Consider the following 13,582-nt stretch of genomic DNA (forward strand, 5'->3'; position numbering starts at 1 on the left):
GGGAGAGAAACCCTGCAGCTACAAAATCATTGGGAAGGAAACAACAAAATCTGAGGAGACACTTAAAGGCACCGCACAAAAACTAGGGAAACTAAACGCAAAGTCAACTACTAAAGGAAGTACAGCAGTGCAATTGTCTCTATTAACATCTCACAACAACAAGGCACATTTCCTGCACAGTCAACCACATTGGCCAACGTCGCTGAAGACAAAGTTTGTTTGTTTTGTACTATTTTACATGCACACTTGCATGCACATGTTAATCACCGTTTACATTTAACGTCCTGTCCATTTTGAGTGGGTCTGTGATAGCTTAGTGTAAAATATCTGCCACATCTACTTGACATCAAAATGTAAAACATATAATGTAGAAGATTGTTTTGGATTTGGATAACATTTGTTGGACACTAGTAACTGTAGCTGTCCCAATACATTGTGTGCAAAGAGGCTCCACATATTTGATTCACAAATGTATTTCAATTGTAGACACTTGATGTATAGCAACGTTTAGTGCAACACGACCACTAAGGCCGACAAAGTTACAGAATAAAATCACTTTCTGCCGCGGTCCTGACTGAACAAAACTTATACTTTTACGATTCATTGCAGGGCTTTTGGACAAGTTTTTTTTTTACTGTGAAGTACTTCTTTCTGGTAACTTTCTAATTGACTCACATTTAAGAGTTAGGCTAAATTTTATTTTTCAGTGTTTGTGTTAAGATGAAATCTAAACAGTTTATAAAATCAACACTAAATCACTCACTAACTATCGTATTAATCCCTTTTTTGGGGGGATCAATCAATTGGTTTTTTGGAGCAAACAATAGAATGCTCTGGTTTTCTCCCTCTCCCTGCTTTCTGGTCCTTTTTCCTGCATTGTCTTTTCTCAAGCCAGGACGTTTTCTATGTGATCGTGGTGCTGAACACAGGGCAGAAAAATGGATATTTTACTGGCCGGGTATATCTTAAAACAATCAGAGGCTTGATGAATTGGCTGAATGGCTGATGTATGGGTAAGATGGAAGGGTTATTTGGAGGAGGTTTGAGTCAGGGAAATGCACCTCATCAATCAGCATGATTAAAGGTTTTGGCCAGGCCGAAACAAGCTCAACACTGTGAGGGCCTGGCCTTAAAGGCACAGTCCAATGTTTGGAAGGACATCAAACAAGCCCTGGGGAGGTTTTGGATTCATGCGTTGGCAGTTTCACTCAATGTCTCTGGCTTTGCACTTGTTGGGGTGCCACTTTTTGTAACATTTAACCTATTATTTTTTAGATTTAGTAGATATCAAACTGCAATTCCAAAACCACCGAATTGTTCAACAACAATTTTCCGATCATTGGGAAGAGAGATGATAAGGATATAATGACGTTATTATTCACTTGTCTGGAAATCTCAATTCTGTACATGGATGATAGAGAACTTAGCTTCTTAGTTTGAGTGATAAGTGAAACAAAAAAATCCCTATCATGAAGGACAATAAATTCTTGCCACCCTTGATAAGGACACTTTGAAAGCATTATACCATGTGTCCCCCACCATCTGCAAACATGGGGGAACTCCTTATCCATTAATCACACACACACACACACACACACACACACACACACACACACACACACACATGCATTCAAACACACCCTTGAACAGACACTGACAATAGCATACTATATACGTGCCCCATGGCCAAATCCATTGTAGCCAAGGCCCTTAAACGATAAATACAGCTTTGCGGAGCAACCCTGCATATTTAAAGCCACTAATTGCTTCCTGCAAAGCACCCACTCTCTCTCTCACTAACACACACACACACACACACACACACACACACCGTACACGCACTAAGCTAAGGAGAAAAATCACTGGCATTGGAGTAGGGAGTTCTGTAAGCAAAGCAGCCATCTCCAAGCGAACAGGTGTTGCAATGGCTGGCTGGGTAAGGTCAACCATACACTTTAACTAGTGGAGGCCAACCAACTGGCTGGAGAACATAATTATGAGCCTGGGAGACAGTGGACAGTTATTAATGAGGGAAGGTTTAAAAGACTACCTACTGCTTTCTGTTCTATTGCTTACTTGTACATTAGACTTATTTTAACAAGTTAATTTATTTTCTGTCAGGGTCTTGAGAAACATGCCATTAATTAAGGAGTTCCCGCATGTTGGCCAATTGGAAGGGTCTCACAGGTCCAAGGTCATTTAAAAAAAAAAAATTATGTAAATGTGGTTATTATGCTTAAATAAAGTTTTCAGACTTGGTCCACCACAAAATTTTAGGGGGGGAATACACAGCATCCACAGAGACCACTGCACTAAATTTCCATCCAGTGGAAGCCCACATTTTTAAGAGCCTTTCCTATTTTATATATGGACTTCGATGGAAGGACCTGCAGAGTTATGAAACGTCACATCTCCAGTTATGACTATAATATTTGCAACAACAAGGAAATGCTGAGATAGTCTATCGTTTATGTTGATGAATCCTAAATGCTGACCAGGGTGGCAAGGGTGATGTGTGTGGGTAAAGATATGAAATATTACAGACTTAAGTTAAAGTATGTTTATTAATAAATGAAATGTAGATGGTTTTACTATACTTTTTACTCGACTAAACAGATGGTTAAGATGGGTATTTCTGGCAGTGGAGCTATTAACTGAACTCCCTATCTACTGACTCAAAGTGGATAACTGACTGGAAAGCCCAGCGGCCATTGGTCCTGCACCTACTGTAGCTGAGCATACGCTCTTTCGCTGTCACTCACACGCGCAAACGCATACACATCAACATGTTTGGTGAGGTAAAGCCGTATGCTTTTGTCCATTGCCGGTGGGGTAAACAAACACACAGAGTCTAATCTGAGAGCAAACAGCGGCGCCTCATGTTAACCAGCAGGGATACAGTTTCCCTTAACACTATGAGGCCTGCAGCAGTTAAGAACTCGCACATCAGAGAGTGTTTGAGATGGAGTGAGAGAGAGAGAAGCAGAGTTTCTATGTTTGGAACTGACTAACACACGGCGACTGGTTTCTTGTAGAGCCATGCGTGGAACCGAGGATGTTTCCACGTCCAAAATAATAACAGATTATGAAACGTGATTGTTCTTTTGCTTTGGATTGTTTTATACTTTACCGTCCTTGTCTTTTTTCGCATTTTTATCACCGTTTGCACATTCAGTGTGGTGTATAGAACAAAATGGGAAGATAAACGAGGTAAATAGTATGCGCCAACTATTCAACTATTCAAGTGTCGACACTGAGATTCCAGCTCTTTATAGCTTTTCTTCCCCCCAAAAAGATTATAACGCTGCATTACTTTGGCATGGTTAAAAGGCCTGCATAAATATTTATTGTTATTATTTATCTATTACTTATCAGTCTATAAAACATGAAAAAATAATCACAAAATAGCAGACCTTTTGTAAAATTGATGTTGGCTTATTCATTTTCTGTTGATGAACCAAGGGTGCTGTTAGTCACACTGTGCAGTGCTTCAAACATCATCATTTAGCTTAGAAAAGGTGAATGAATCAAAAGGATTTAAATCTCAGCCATGAATGTGTGCACATGTAAAATTATGGATTTGAGAAAAAATGCCTGTCATTGTATATATATATATATATATATATATATGAGTGTTTGCACGGTATGTCCTGTATCACCATCCATGTACAGTGCTTTTGTCCTGCCTGCTGTGATGGCTTCCAGCCCTGTCACGACCCTGAGAGGAAATAAGAGGGTATTGAAAAGGAATGACTGATTAGCAAATAGAGATGATGGAGCACTTTCTTTAATATCCACTCTCGTGGTTTTGGCAGGGCTTGAAGGTTCCTGAGGAGGGTTGGGGGGGGGGGGTTCATCCAGTCACTGACATTTATATTTCCAAAACACCTGACCGACTGCTCAGCAGGCTTCCACATCTGGACAACTTCTACCTAGTTCAACTTTCATATTAGAGTCAAGAAACGAGGCGTTTCACTGATATTTGTATATTATTTAGTATTTGCAATGCAAACATATAAGTCATGTAAAAAGGAATGAGTGTCTGAATAACAGATGAGAGAAGAGAGACAATGCAGACCACCTGCAAAGGACATTAACATTGGGATTCACATAAACTTCCTGCCATCAACATCACAAAGAACCGTGTAGCATTTATGCTTTTTTTTCACATGCACAGACAAATATATGCACACACACACACACACACACACACACACACGTACACCCTACACATACATGCCCCCAGACTAACAGCACTTTAGTTGAGTGAAAGGCGGATATTGCCCTATATCTTTATTTTGGTATGGTTTAATAAGGAAGGGGGGGGGGACCCAATCGTTTCCTTTCATTCAAATCAAATGACAGCATAATCTCCTTTAGAAATGAGGCAGCAAACCTTTGTTTCCATCACGTGTCACAACCTGCCCATACCTTCCCTCTGGGTAAGGCAGTGACATCCATACGCAAGGGAAACAGGATTAGGAATTAGACCGATGAGAAGATATGAGATAGAAGAAGATGAAAACAGTCTTTGGAATGGAAGTGGGGGTTGGGGTGCAGAATATCAGAGATGACAATGCCGTGATAGATTAAAGACTACTAAATATAACTAGAACGGCACACAGCAGAGCTCATACCTCTGCCAAGGCCCAACAGTCCCTTGAAACCCCAGCTAAATCCCCTAGATCAGGATTTTTATTTGGATCCACGGACACTCATAGATATCAATTTTCTAAATATAACAGTTTTTTTCCGTCAATGTCCATGCATTATTACCAATGAAAAGTGCGTGGCAAAAAAGCGCCCTATCTCACAATGTCAAAGAAAGTAATTAAAACAATTCCTGGATGCCGAAGCCACTTTGCCAAGTTGTTTCTTGGCATATGTCACATTCTTCCACCAAGTTTCTTGTGAATCTGTCCAGAAGTTTTGTGAAATCGTGCTGACAAAAAAAACTAACCAACCGACCAACTGTTTTTTAAACTGTGACGAACAGCTTAATATCATAATTGCCCCAGTAGGCAATTCAAGTTCTAGGAAAGGAGAACACAATTAATAATAATGGTCTGTTTAACCCCTTCAAACTTCAAAGCCACTCTTTGCATATAAAATTACAAAACTCTGACCATGCAGTGAGAGCAGATATTGACTATAGATACCAGTTTAAACTAGTTATGAACAGGAGCAAAGACCTGTGAAACCAAGTGAGGAGCTGAGATTCAAAGCTGAGTGGTTATCTAGGACCAGTTCAAACTGGAGGAGAAGCAGACCAATGGATCTCAACAGCAGCAACAACTACAACACAGCAGGTATCATAGTCCAAAGAGAAACAAACAAAGAAAGGAAGAAATGTACAATGGTGCTAAAATGAGCTCCATTGAATATTGCCAGGTTTGTCATCAGCACACGCAATCATCAAGACAAGACTAGGAGGAATGAAGGGAGGAAGAAGGAGAGAAAGACAGAAAACGAAAAAAGATTCTGGTGCTAGCACTCAAGCTAAGGTCAACTGAAATGCAACCAGAGCCGACACCAAAAGAGATTGACCCAGAGATGGCCGCCAAAGGAATCACCCAGAAAGAAAGGAAGAATAAAGAATGAAGAGGTTCACAACAGGCCAACAATGGTTGTGTATCCCACAGCAGGATCCTTACCTAGGATGCCCAGTCGGTAGTTTACAGTTATGACAATCACGTTCCCGTAGCTGGCCAGGATGCTGCCGTCAAACATATTCCCAGTTCCTTCCATGTAGGAGCCCCCGTGGATGAAAACCATCACAGGCTTAGGGCTTCCACTCTCCCTAATGTCTGAAGGAGGGGAAAGGAAGAGGAGGAAGAGGAGGAGGTGGAGAAGGCAGAGGGACTGATTAGGTGGCAGATTGAAGGTGACAGCAAGAAATGAAATTTCAATACTTAGGGGGCTTTGGCCACCTCTTTAATTCGTTTTTCTTCTCTTTTTTTGGAGTAATCCTTGCACTTTGGCTTTTTAATGTGGAGACCTTGTTAGTTTGAGGCGTCAAACCATTCATTTTTCAACTTGAGGCCGTGACATGTGCAGAAAATGTTGTTTTCTTTATTGATGAACCAATTTTAAATTCCATATAGTTCCTAATAAAACAGGATACTTAATGTGGCCAGTTTTAATTTTCCTCTAGTGCAACAGATTGTCAACGTGCAAGAGTGGCAATTGGAACTGTCAATGCCATGCTGTGGTAAAACTTGTGCAATTAATCTGGAAGAAAATCTAATTTTGAAAAAAAATAAATATATATATATATAATATGAAAAAACCGCTGCGCTATTCAAATTATAATTTGAACTCCGCTTAGCACGTCATGGTTGTTTAGCTGCAGGGAATTGTCAAGATTTTGTCAATATAATACACTGTGGCATGTGGGTTAACTTGTGGGAGACTTTTGATTTTTGAATATGAAGTGATCCAGCTATTACATCACAATTTAGTCCGTTCCACAATGACATAATAATTATATACACAATAAATCTGGTAGATGAGTTGTCATACAAAAAATCGTTTGTTTCCGTGAACAAAGAGATGTATTATTTGTTTATGTTTAGTCGCATCAGTCGAATCTTGGGTCAGGAAAAATGTTTAGCTTTCTTTTCAGCAGCATAATCATCTGTGTTAAACTATGTCACATCTGGCTGATTAGAGCAGAAGAAAGATGGGCCGTATTGTAAAGCTTTAGCCCCTTGACGTAGTTCTAATATGGGATGGGTTGTGAGCTAAAAGGATGAGAAGACTCGGAGAGATCTAACAACATGCTGCAACCCGCGTTCAAAACAAGGTTTCACTTTCATCTTCTGTATCCCAGAGATGGAGCGTTTCATCTTGCTTCCTAACTATCTCCATCACTACGTGCAGCGGCACACATCGTTTATCCCACTGATGTTTTACCACTCTGGGACTCGGGTCCAGAGAGACGTCAGTGTATCTATGGGGAATGAAAATTTAACCAAGCAGGAAAATAGTAAAAGTGTTACCTCTGAGATCAGAGGTTAGATATTTTTAAGAAAAAAAATCAATTGTGAAAGGACTAAGGGAGGCAGAAAGAGAATGTTTGTGTTGGAACGTTTTCCTACAGCTTATATGTGAGGGACAAAATACAAAATAAAGGGCAGAGAAAACAGCTCAGAAAAAGAAAAAAAAAGTCCAACAACTGTAAGGAAATTGAAGCAGTATATGCAAGTGGCTCAGTTGTGCTTTCAAATTGAGTTAAAGATCCCCTCCCTAGTGTGCATGGCAGAAATGATTCCACGTCTAATATAGCACCTTCATTTATTTATTAGGTTAATATGAAACTACTCTAAAAAGAAGAAATCTGACCTCGCTTTTGTGTATGAGTAGAGAAGACAGATACTATCTCTGAGGAAACAGGAGATTATGAAGCAGAAATGGGATTGAGGAACTTGATATGACAGTGTGTCTCTAGGACAAGTGTAGAAATGAGTTTCTTCCCAACAGTGAAAGTAAAATTGACAAAGCCTAGGAAAAACTAAATTGGCAAACGGAAATGGGGTGAAAAAGAAAAAATTAAAATGAGGCACACAGGTGATATGTTTTCTCCTTGTGTGTACGTGTATGTGTGTATGTGTGTGTGTGTTCTTTGCTCTCGGTGCAGAGCTCATTACATCACTTGTTTCACTCTGTCCTTTGTAGTGTTTTTTATAGTTAGTTCCTCCCTGTTGCAGCAGTAGTTACCGTGTGGCAGCACAACACACGTCCTCTGGAAGGCTTCCAGCAAATCCTGACAAAAAAGGTCATGGGATTATGGCAATCGTGTGTGCGTGTGTGTGTGTGTGTGTGTGTGTGTGTGTGTGCTGTGTGCGTGTGTGCCCTGACAAAAGGTGGAGGACAAAAGAAGCAAATGATAACAAAGAACAATTACGATATTGGTGATGGTGACTATAATTGTGAGAATGATTGTGATGATGATAATGTTGATTACGATGATAACTTTCATGATAGTAGTAAAAATGATGGCAACTGTATTATCAGTGATGACAATGCTGATGACGACGGCAATAACCACAATTTTAATAATGTTGATAATGATGAAGTTGATGATGATGATGACAACTTTGTCAATAAATCATATACGATGACGGTATGATGAAGTGATATTGATGAGATGGCCCAGGGAAACCATGATGGTATTGATGATGTAACACCAGTATTTGTAGAGATGACGATGATGATGACAATAATAATAATGCTGACGGTGTTGACGCAGTGATGAGAATGATATTTTGCTGACTGTTGTGGTGACAATATGCACAATGATCATCAACCATGATAGTGGTAGTTTACGATGATGATGGTAATTATAACATTAACAATGGTTTTGAAAGTATTGATAATGTTGCCAAAGGCAATCAGGGTGATGAAGATGATCTTGATAATGGCAGCAACCGTAACCATGATGATAAAGATGCTGCTCCTGATGATGATGATGAAACCCATGACATTGGCAATATTGTTGCTGATAACCATCATGACATTATGTTGATATTTAAAAGAACCATGAGAGTGACATCTGGATGTTGATAATGCTGATGATGAAATGAACCCATGACTTTGAACGACGTTGATGATCATGCTCATGGCAACTACAATGTTAATGATGATGTCAGCCACTACATCCATAAGCAACCATGACGTTTATTGAAGATGAGGTTGTTACTAACGATAATGCGAGCCAGAAAAGTGCAGACAGTTGGTGATGATCATGAGGACGAGTTAAAAACAAATTTAAAGAACAACCATGGTAATGATGAAGATAAATCATGATGATGATGCGGGTGGGGAGGAGGACTTGTATGATTGAGAATACTGATTATAAAAACGCTCCTGGGATCTAATCATTCTTCATATAGACAAAGTGCACTTTTCCTTTGAGCAAACACAATACGGATGATTTTTTACAATTTTTGTGAGACCTGTGTGATATGCCACTGTTTCCTGAATGTGTGTTCTCATGTACTATATACAGGATTAATTTGCTGCAGCGCGACGCTGTACATCAGTACATCTTCTTTTGCAAGGGCTGAAGGTCGGTGGTAATGAGGTGAGGTTACGATAAAATTGTCGGCAATGTTTGAGCACTTGATGGAATTACCTGAATTTACCTGAATTTACTGCCTGAAACCAGTCATGGTGTTCACTAAACACATTGTACCTTTTTTTAATTTTTAATTTAAAGTTCATGCAATCCAAGATTTGCACCCAATGCGGTTTCCTGGCATCCTTCGCTGGCTGCCACTGCAAGACTAAGAGCCAAACCCCCATCTAAACCCCAGTCTCTGCATTCATTCCCCCTAACTTATCAATTAATCCTCTTTCGGCTGATTGCAGACTTTATCTCCTCCCATCACACTCGTGTTTGCCGTGCGATGAGGTAATGGTGTATCTGAGGTGATTTCAGGAACAGGGAACGTTTACGTGATTATTTGCAATGCCAATATGCCCTTATTGTTGCCCTGTTTAAAGTGATTACAGTTTACAGGAGTTTGGAAACAGGGCTTTTCTTTTTTTCCCCACAGCGAGCAGGGATGAAAGCTTGATGAAAGTTTGCTTTGAGCATTGCTAAAAATGAGTTGCAATTTCATAGTGATTTGACCATTCAATCTTCCTAGGGATAAGTGTGGATGAGAGGATGGGTGCCGTGCCAGCCTTGGACTAGATCATTGCTTCCTCTAGGATTAGGTTATGATCAAAGAGATTCAGGTGCTTTAGATTTCTCTGAGCAAAACCCTGAGAGATGCCCCTGGGCTGTTGCAACAACTTTGGTTTCCTCTGCCGATGTAGAGGACTTATCAAAACCTGCAACAGACACAAGGAGCAGAGGTGGGGTTTTTTGTTGTTGTTTTTTTAATCCTGGCTTCAAGCAAAGCCACAGGGACTCTGTAAAAGCAAAAGGAATCCAAATGAGGCCCAATGGTGAGCATCAATTAGGCGAAACACATGAGAAAATACTCCTGTATAATTACTGTACAACTGTACTGATGTAACTCATCAGTGAACCTACCCACCGGCGTGTGTAAAATTCTATGACCACAAATGTGTGCATTTTTGCTTTCCTCAGGTTTTAAGGTCAGCATTGATGTTGAGTGGTGGAGGTTGACACGAGACCACGCCAGCTGACTTATTACGATACTCTGTAAAACACACAAATAAACTAATTGTTTCCTTTTTTCATATTGATTGTAATACTTTTTGACATAATCTTTAATTTTGTCATCAAGGGAGGGCTTCATCCTTTTTTGGTTTTTAGTTTTTAGTTTTTATTTGTTTTTATCAAATATGAATTCCTGTAATTAAATTTGTAAGATGCCAAGTAGTAGTGTTCAGGGAGGTTTCACGACTGCACTAATGTGAAATTGTATCATGCAGCCTCAAAGCTGAAGTTGCGGCTGAACTGTCACCGGCTGGAGCCTTTGGGTGAGCCTGGTGGAATGTTCCCCAGTTGATCTTTTATGGGCCTTTCCACTGCTCCTGGATTGCCTTCATGTTGTCAGCAAAATCTATGTCCTTGTGCAAAATAATATACATAGAGAATAGGAAGATTAATATCTCACAGGTATGGCTGTATAGTTCTTTGCACATGGTACCAGGGGCCTTGTGAGAGCCTTGTAGATACCACAATTCACGACATATTTTCCTCTGCATACACATACTTAATCACTCCAGCAATATTTTGTTGTAAAAAGAAAAAGAAATCTCACAAATCAGCTCAGCTCAGCTCTCCGGGACTTTCCCCTTCACATCTCTATCACCAGTCCAAAGGGATTACCAACACCAGCTTTACCGGGTATAAAGACATTGTAAAATCCAAGGCTTGCTAGGTGGCAGTGGTGAGGAGGTGAAGTGATGTCCTCACGTCGACAAGGCGACGAGAGGTCAAGGGGTGAGAGCGGCAAGAACCACCGGGGGGTCGAGTTGGTTACACAGCCCAGATGGTGTGATCAAGCCCCAGGCATATTTTCCTTTATATTAAAATGGATTAGTTGTCTGCCCTGCATCCTTTATCGAGATAATACTTGAAGCTTTGCGGGATTTCATTGAATAGATCTGTGTGAGTGTGAGCTGTGAGACTCTCTAATCTTATTGTGTGTTTGTGTGTGTGTGTGTGTGTGTGTGTGTGTGTGTGTGTGTGTGTGTGTGTGTGTGTGTGAGCTCCCAGAAAAACAGCATGATGGCACACATCAAAGGGATCTGGATGGTTGTGAGTCTTATTTGGATGTAATTGCTGTTTATTTTGTCACATTATACAGTAGAGGTGCCTTATTAAGACTTTCTGCCTGTCATTAAAGCTGCACCGTCGCAGTCTTAAGGGGATCCAGCTCTATCTCAGGGTTTCATCAATGACATTTTTCTTTTTTCCTTATATGAGTTTTCAAAGGGCTGCTTGTTTATGCTGACTAAAGAAAGGTCTGTCTTTGTCTATTATTGAGATTAATGGATTTCTGGCACGCTGTCATAGCTTAAAAAAAATGGCTAATTTAAATATGGAATAGCTAATGCAAAGTTTCAGTCCTTTAGTGTTTGTCTAGTATCCACTGGATATCTTTACTATTATTTTTTTCTTCTGCATATGCCTAATACTCATAGGACATAAAAGCAAAAATGGTATGTGATAAATGTTCATGTTGTTTTATTCAATCTGACCCCAGTTTCAGTTGTTGAAATCCATGTGATTTGATGCCAAACAGTTAGTTAGACACCATCTGACCACAGGTATATGATGAAACTAACATGTCTTGCATATGCTCTGTGCTTAACTGTGAAGTATGCTGCACAGTACCAATACTCTAAGGCAGCGTTGGCGTTGTAGTACATTTACAGCAAATCTATCTGAGCCTTAAAATGTGTGTGTTACGTCTTGACTCCAGTCTGTTACCAACACAAACTGCTTCTCTGGAGATATATCTCTACAGCTGACATGATTTCTGCCTCTGGGGGAGCTCTGCCTTTCTGGGATGCTTGTAAAGATTCCAATGGCAATCTGCTGCGTAAGCAGTCCTTGACGTTTGAAAGTCATGTCATTGACAAAAGTGACATGAGTGGGCCACCATGATTATAGTGTATCAGAAACTGCATAAAACGCATAAAAACGGAGAGGCCAGATGATCACTTGGAACCATGCTGACAGTGATGTCACTTGAAATCAGCTCCACCCAATCAGCTCATTTATTATTGCCAAGTCTGTCAGGTTTGCTCGCCAGTCCACATTTTATGTTGCTATAAAGCAACTCCTTTGGCAGCTTGGGACCAACAGCCACTGATCAGAAAGTTAGCTTCACATACTGGTGTGTAGTACATTAGCTCCATGCCAGAAGAGATAACAGCCTTCATGTCTCTGCAGTGACCATTGTTGACACAGATGCTTATGCTGATTTTGATGTTGTTTTAGACTCAGCACTTACTGTACAATGATTTGGTTGTTGGCTTTTTTGACGCCCCAAACATGAGCAGGTCTCTGTGTTAGTATTGCTGCAAGCCAGGTAGCCATTTTGTACATGATCTGATTTTATAAAGAGACAAATCAAAAGAAAAAAAAAAACATGCAACAAATGTGTTTAAAGCTGGCTGAGGGGTTAATAGTTACTTGATTTGCTGGTGGGATGCAACATAGAAAAAGGAAAGAAAAGGTAAAAGAAACAGCAAATCCAGGCAGATAATCTACAATTCTTTACGGTAATAATTTTAAAGAATGTGGGAGACATGAAAACTTTAGACATCAAGCTGAAAAGGACAAAACACATCCAGCCAAAAAAGAGACTTTACGAGTAAAAGAGCAAAAAGAAAAAGCCCATCACTTTCAAAAAAAGGACAAGAAATGTTAGAAAATCAAAGAAGATAAAAAAAGTGGAGGAGAAAAGGGTAAGTCTGGTTTCCCTCGTCATGCAAATCAGTTTGGCATCAGGGGAAAAAATACCTTCGTCGTCCGTGCGGTCACTATCACCTAAATCATCAGTGTGTTTCTTTGTAAGGGGACCTATGGGACCAAGAAGGAGAAGATTGAGGAAAACATGGTGATCAAGAACACACACAGCCTTCAAAAGATGCTCTCAAAAGATAAGAAAGTAGGTCAATAACCAATGTTTCTTTAGCCCCCTTTTAATTTCTTTGAAAAATCTTCACAATGACAGGGAGACCGGGTAAATGTTACCACAATGTCCGGGTCACATGTTTACAGCAGTAAAGCATTTACTGTGTTTGAGTTCATTTAAGAAAATTAAGGAGCAAGAAAAGAAAAGACAAAAATTGATGGAAAAAATATTAGTTCTCTGTTAAAAAAATGAAAACTTAACTGAGGATCGACCCGTGGGGATCAAAACACACAAACCTCTCTGAAATTGTGCACAGTAGCATCAAACATATATCAGAGGCATTATGTTAACAACTGTTAATGATCACTGAGGTAGAGGAAAAGGCAGACGCTGTAAAAGAAGCAGCAGTTTTAACAGCACAGCACTCAAAAAAAGCATGTGACAATATTCCCCATTGTCATTTCAGTGTGTGCTACAGTAACTGTGTTTGCTTCAACACACACATGCATGCA

General features: G+C 39.9%; 1 protein-coding gene across 1 annotated transcript in view; it reads right to left on the bottom strand.

Annotated features, from left to right (window-relative positions):
- Positions 1–13,582, bottom strand: part of nlgn1 (neuroligin 1) — a 303,087-nt gene that overhangs the window by 169,932 nt on the left and 119,573 nt on the right. The window contains exons 3-4 of the mRNA XM_035648488.2: positions 12,956–13,015; positions 5,655–5,807 (exon numbers count right to left, since the gene is read on the bottom strand). Of these exons, the coding sequence (XP_035504381.2) occupies positions 5,655–5,807; positions 12,956–13,015 (213 nt within the window). The remainder of the gene's footprint in view (positions 1–5,654; positions 5,808–12,955; positions 13,016–13,582) is intronic.

The sequence above is a fragment of the Scophthalmus maximus genome, chromosome 13 (assembly GCF_022379125.1).
Source record: "Scophthalmus maximus strain ysfricsl-2021 chromosome 13, ASM2237912v1, whole genome shotgun sequence".
Classification (NCBI taxonomy): domain Eukaryota; kingdom Metazoa; phylum Chordata; class Actinopteri; order Pleuronectiformes; family Scophthalmidae; genus Scophthalmus; species Scophthalmus maximus.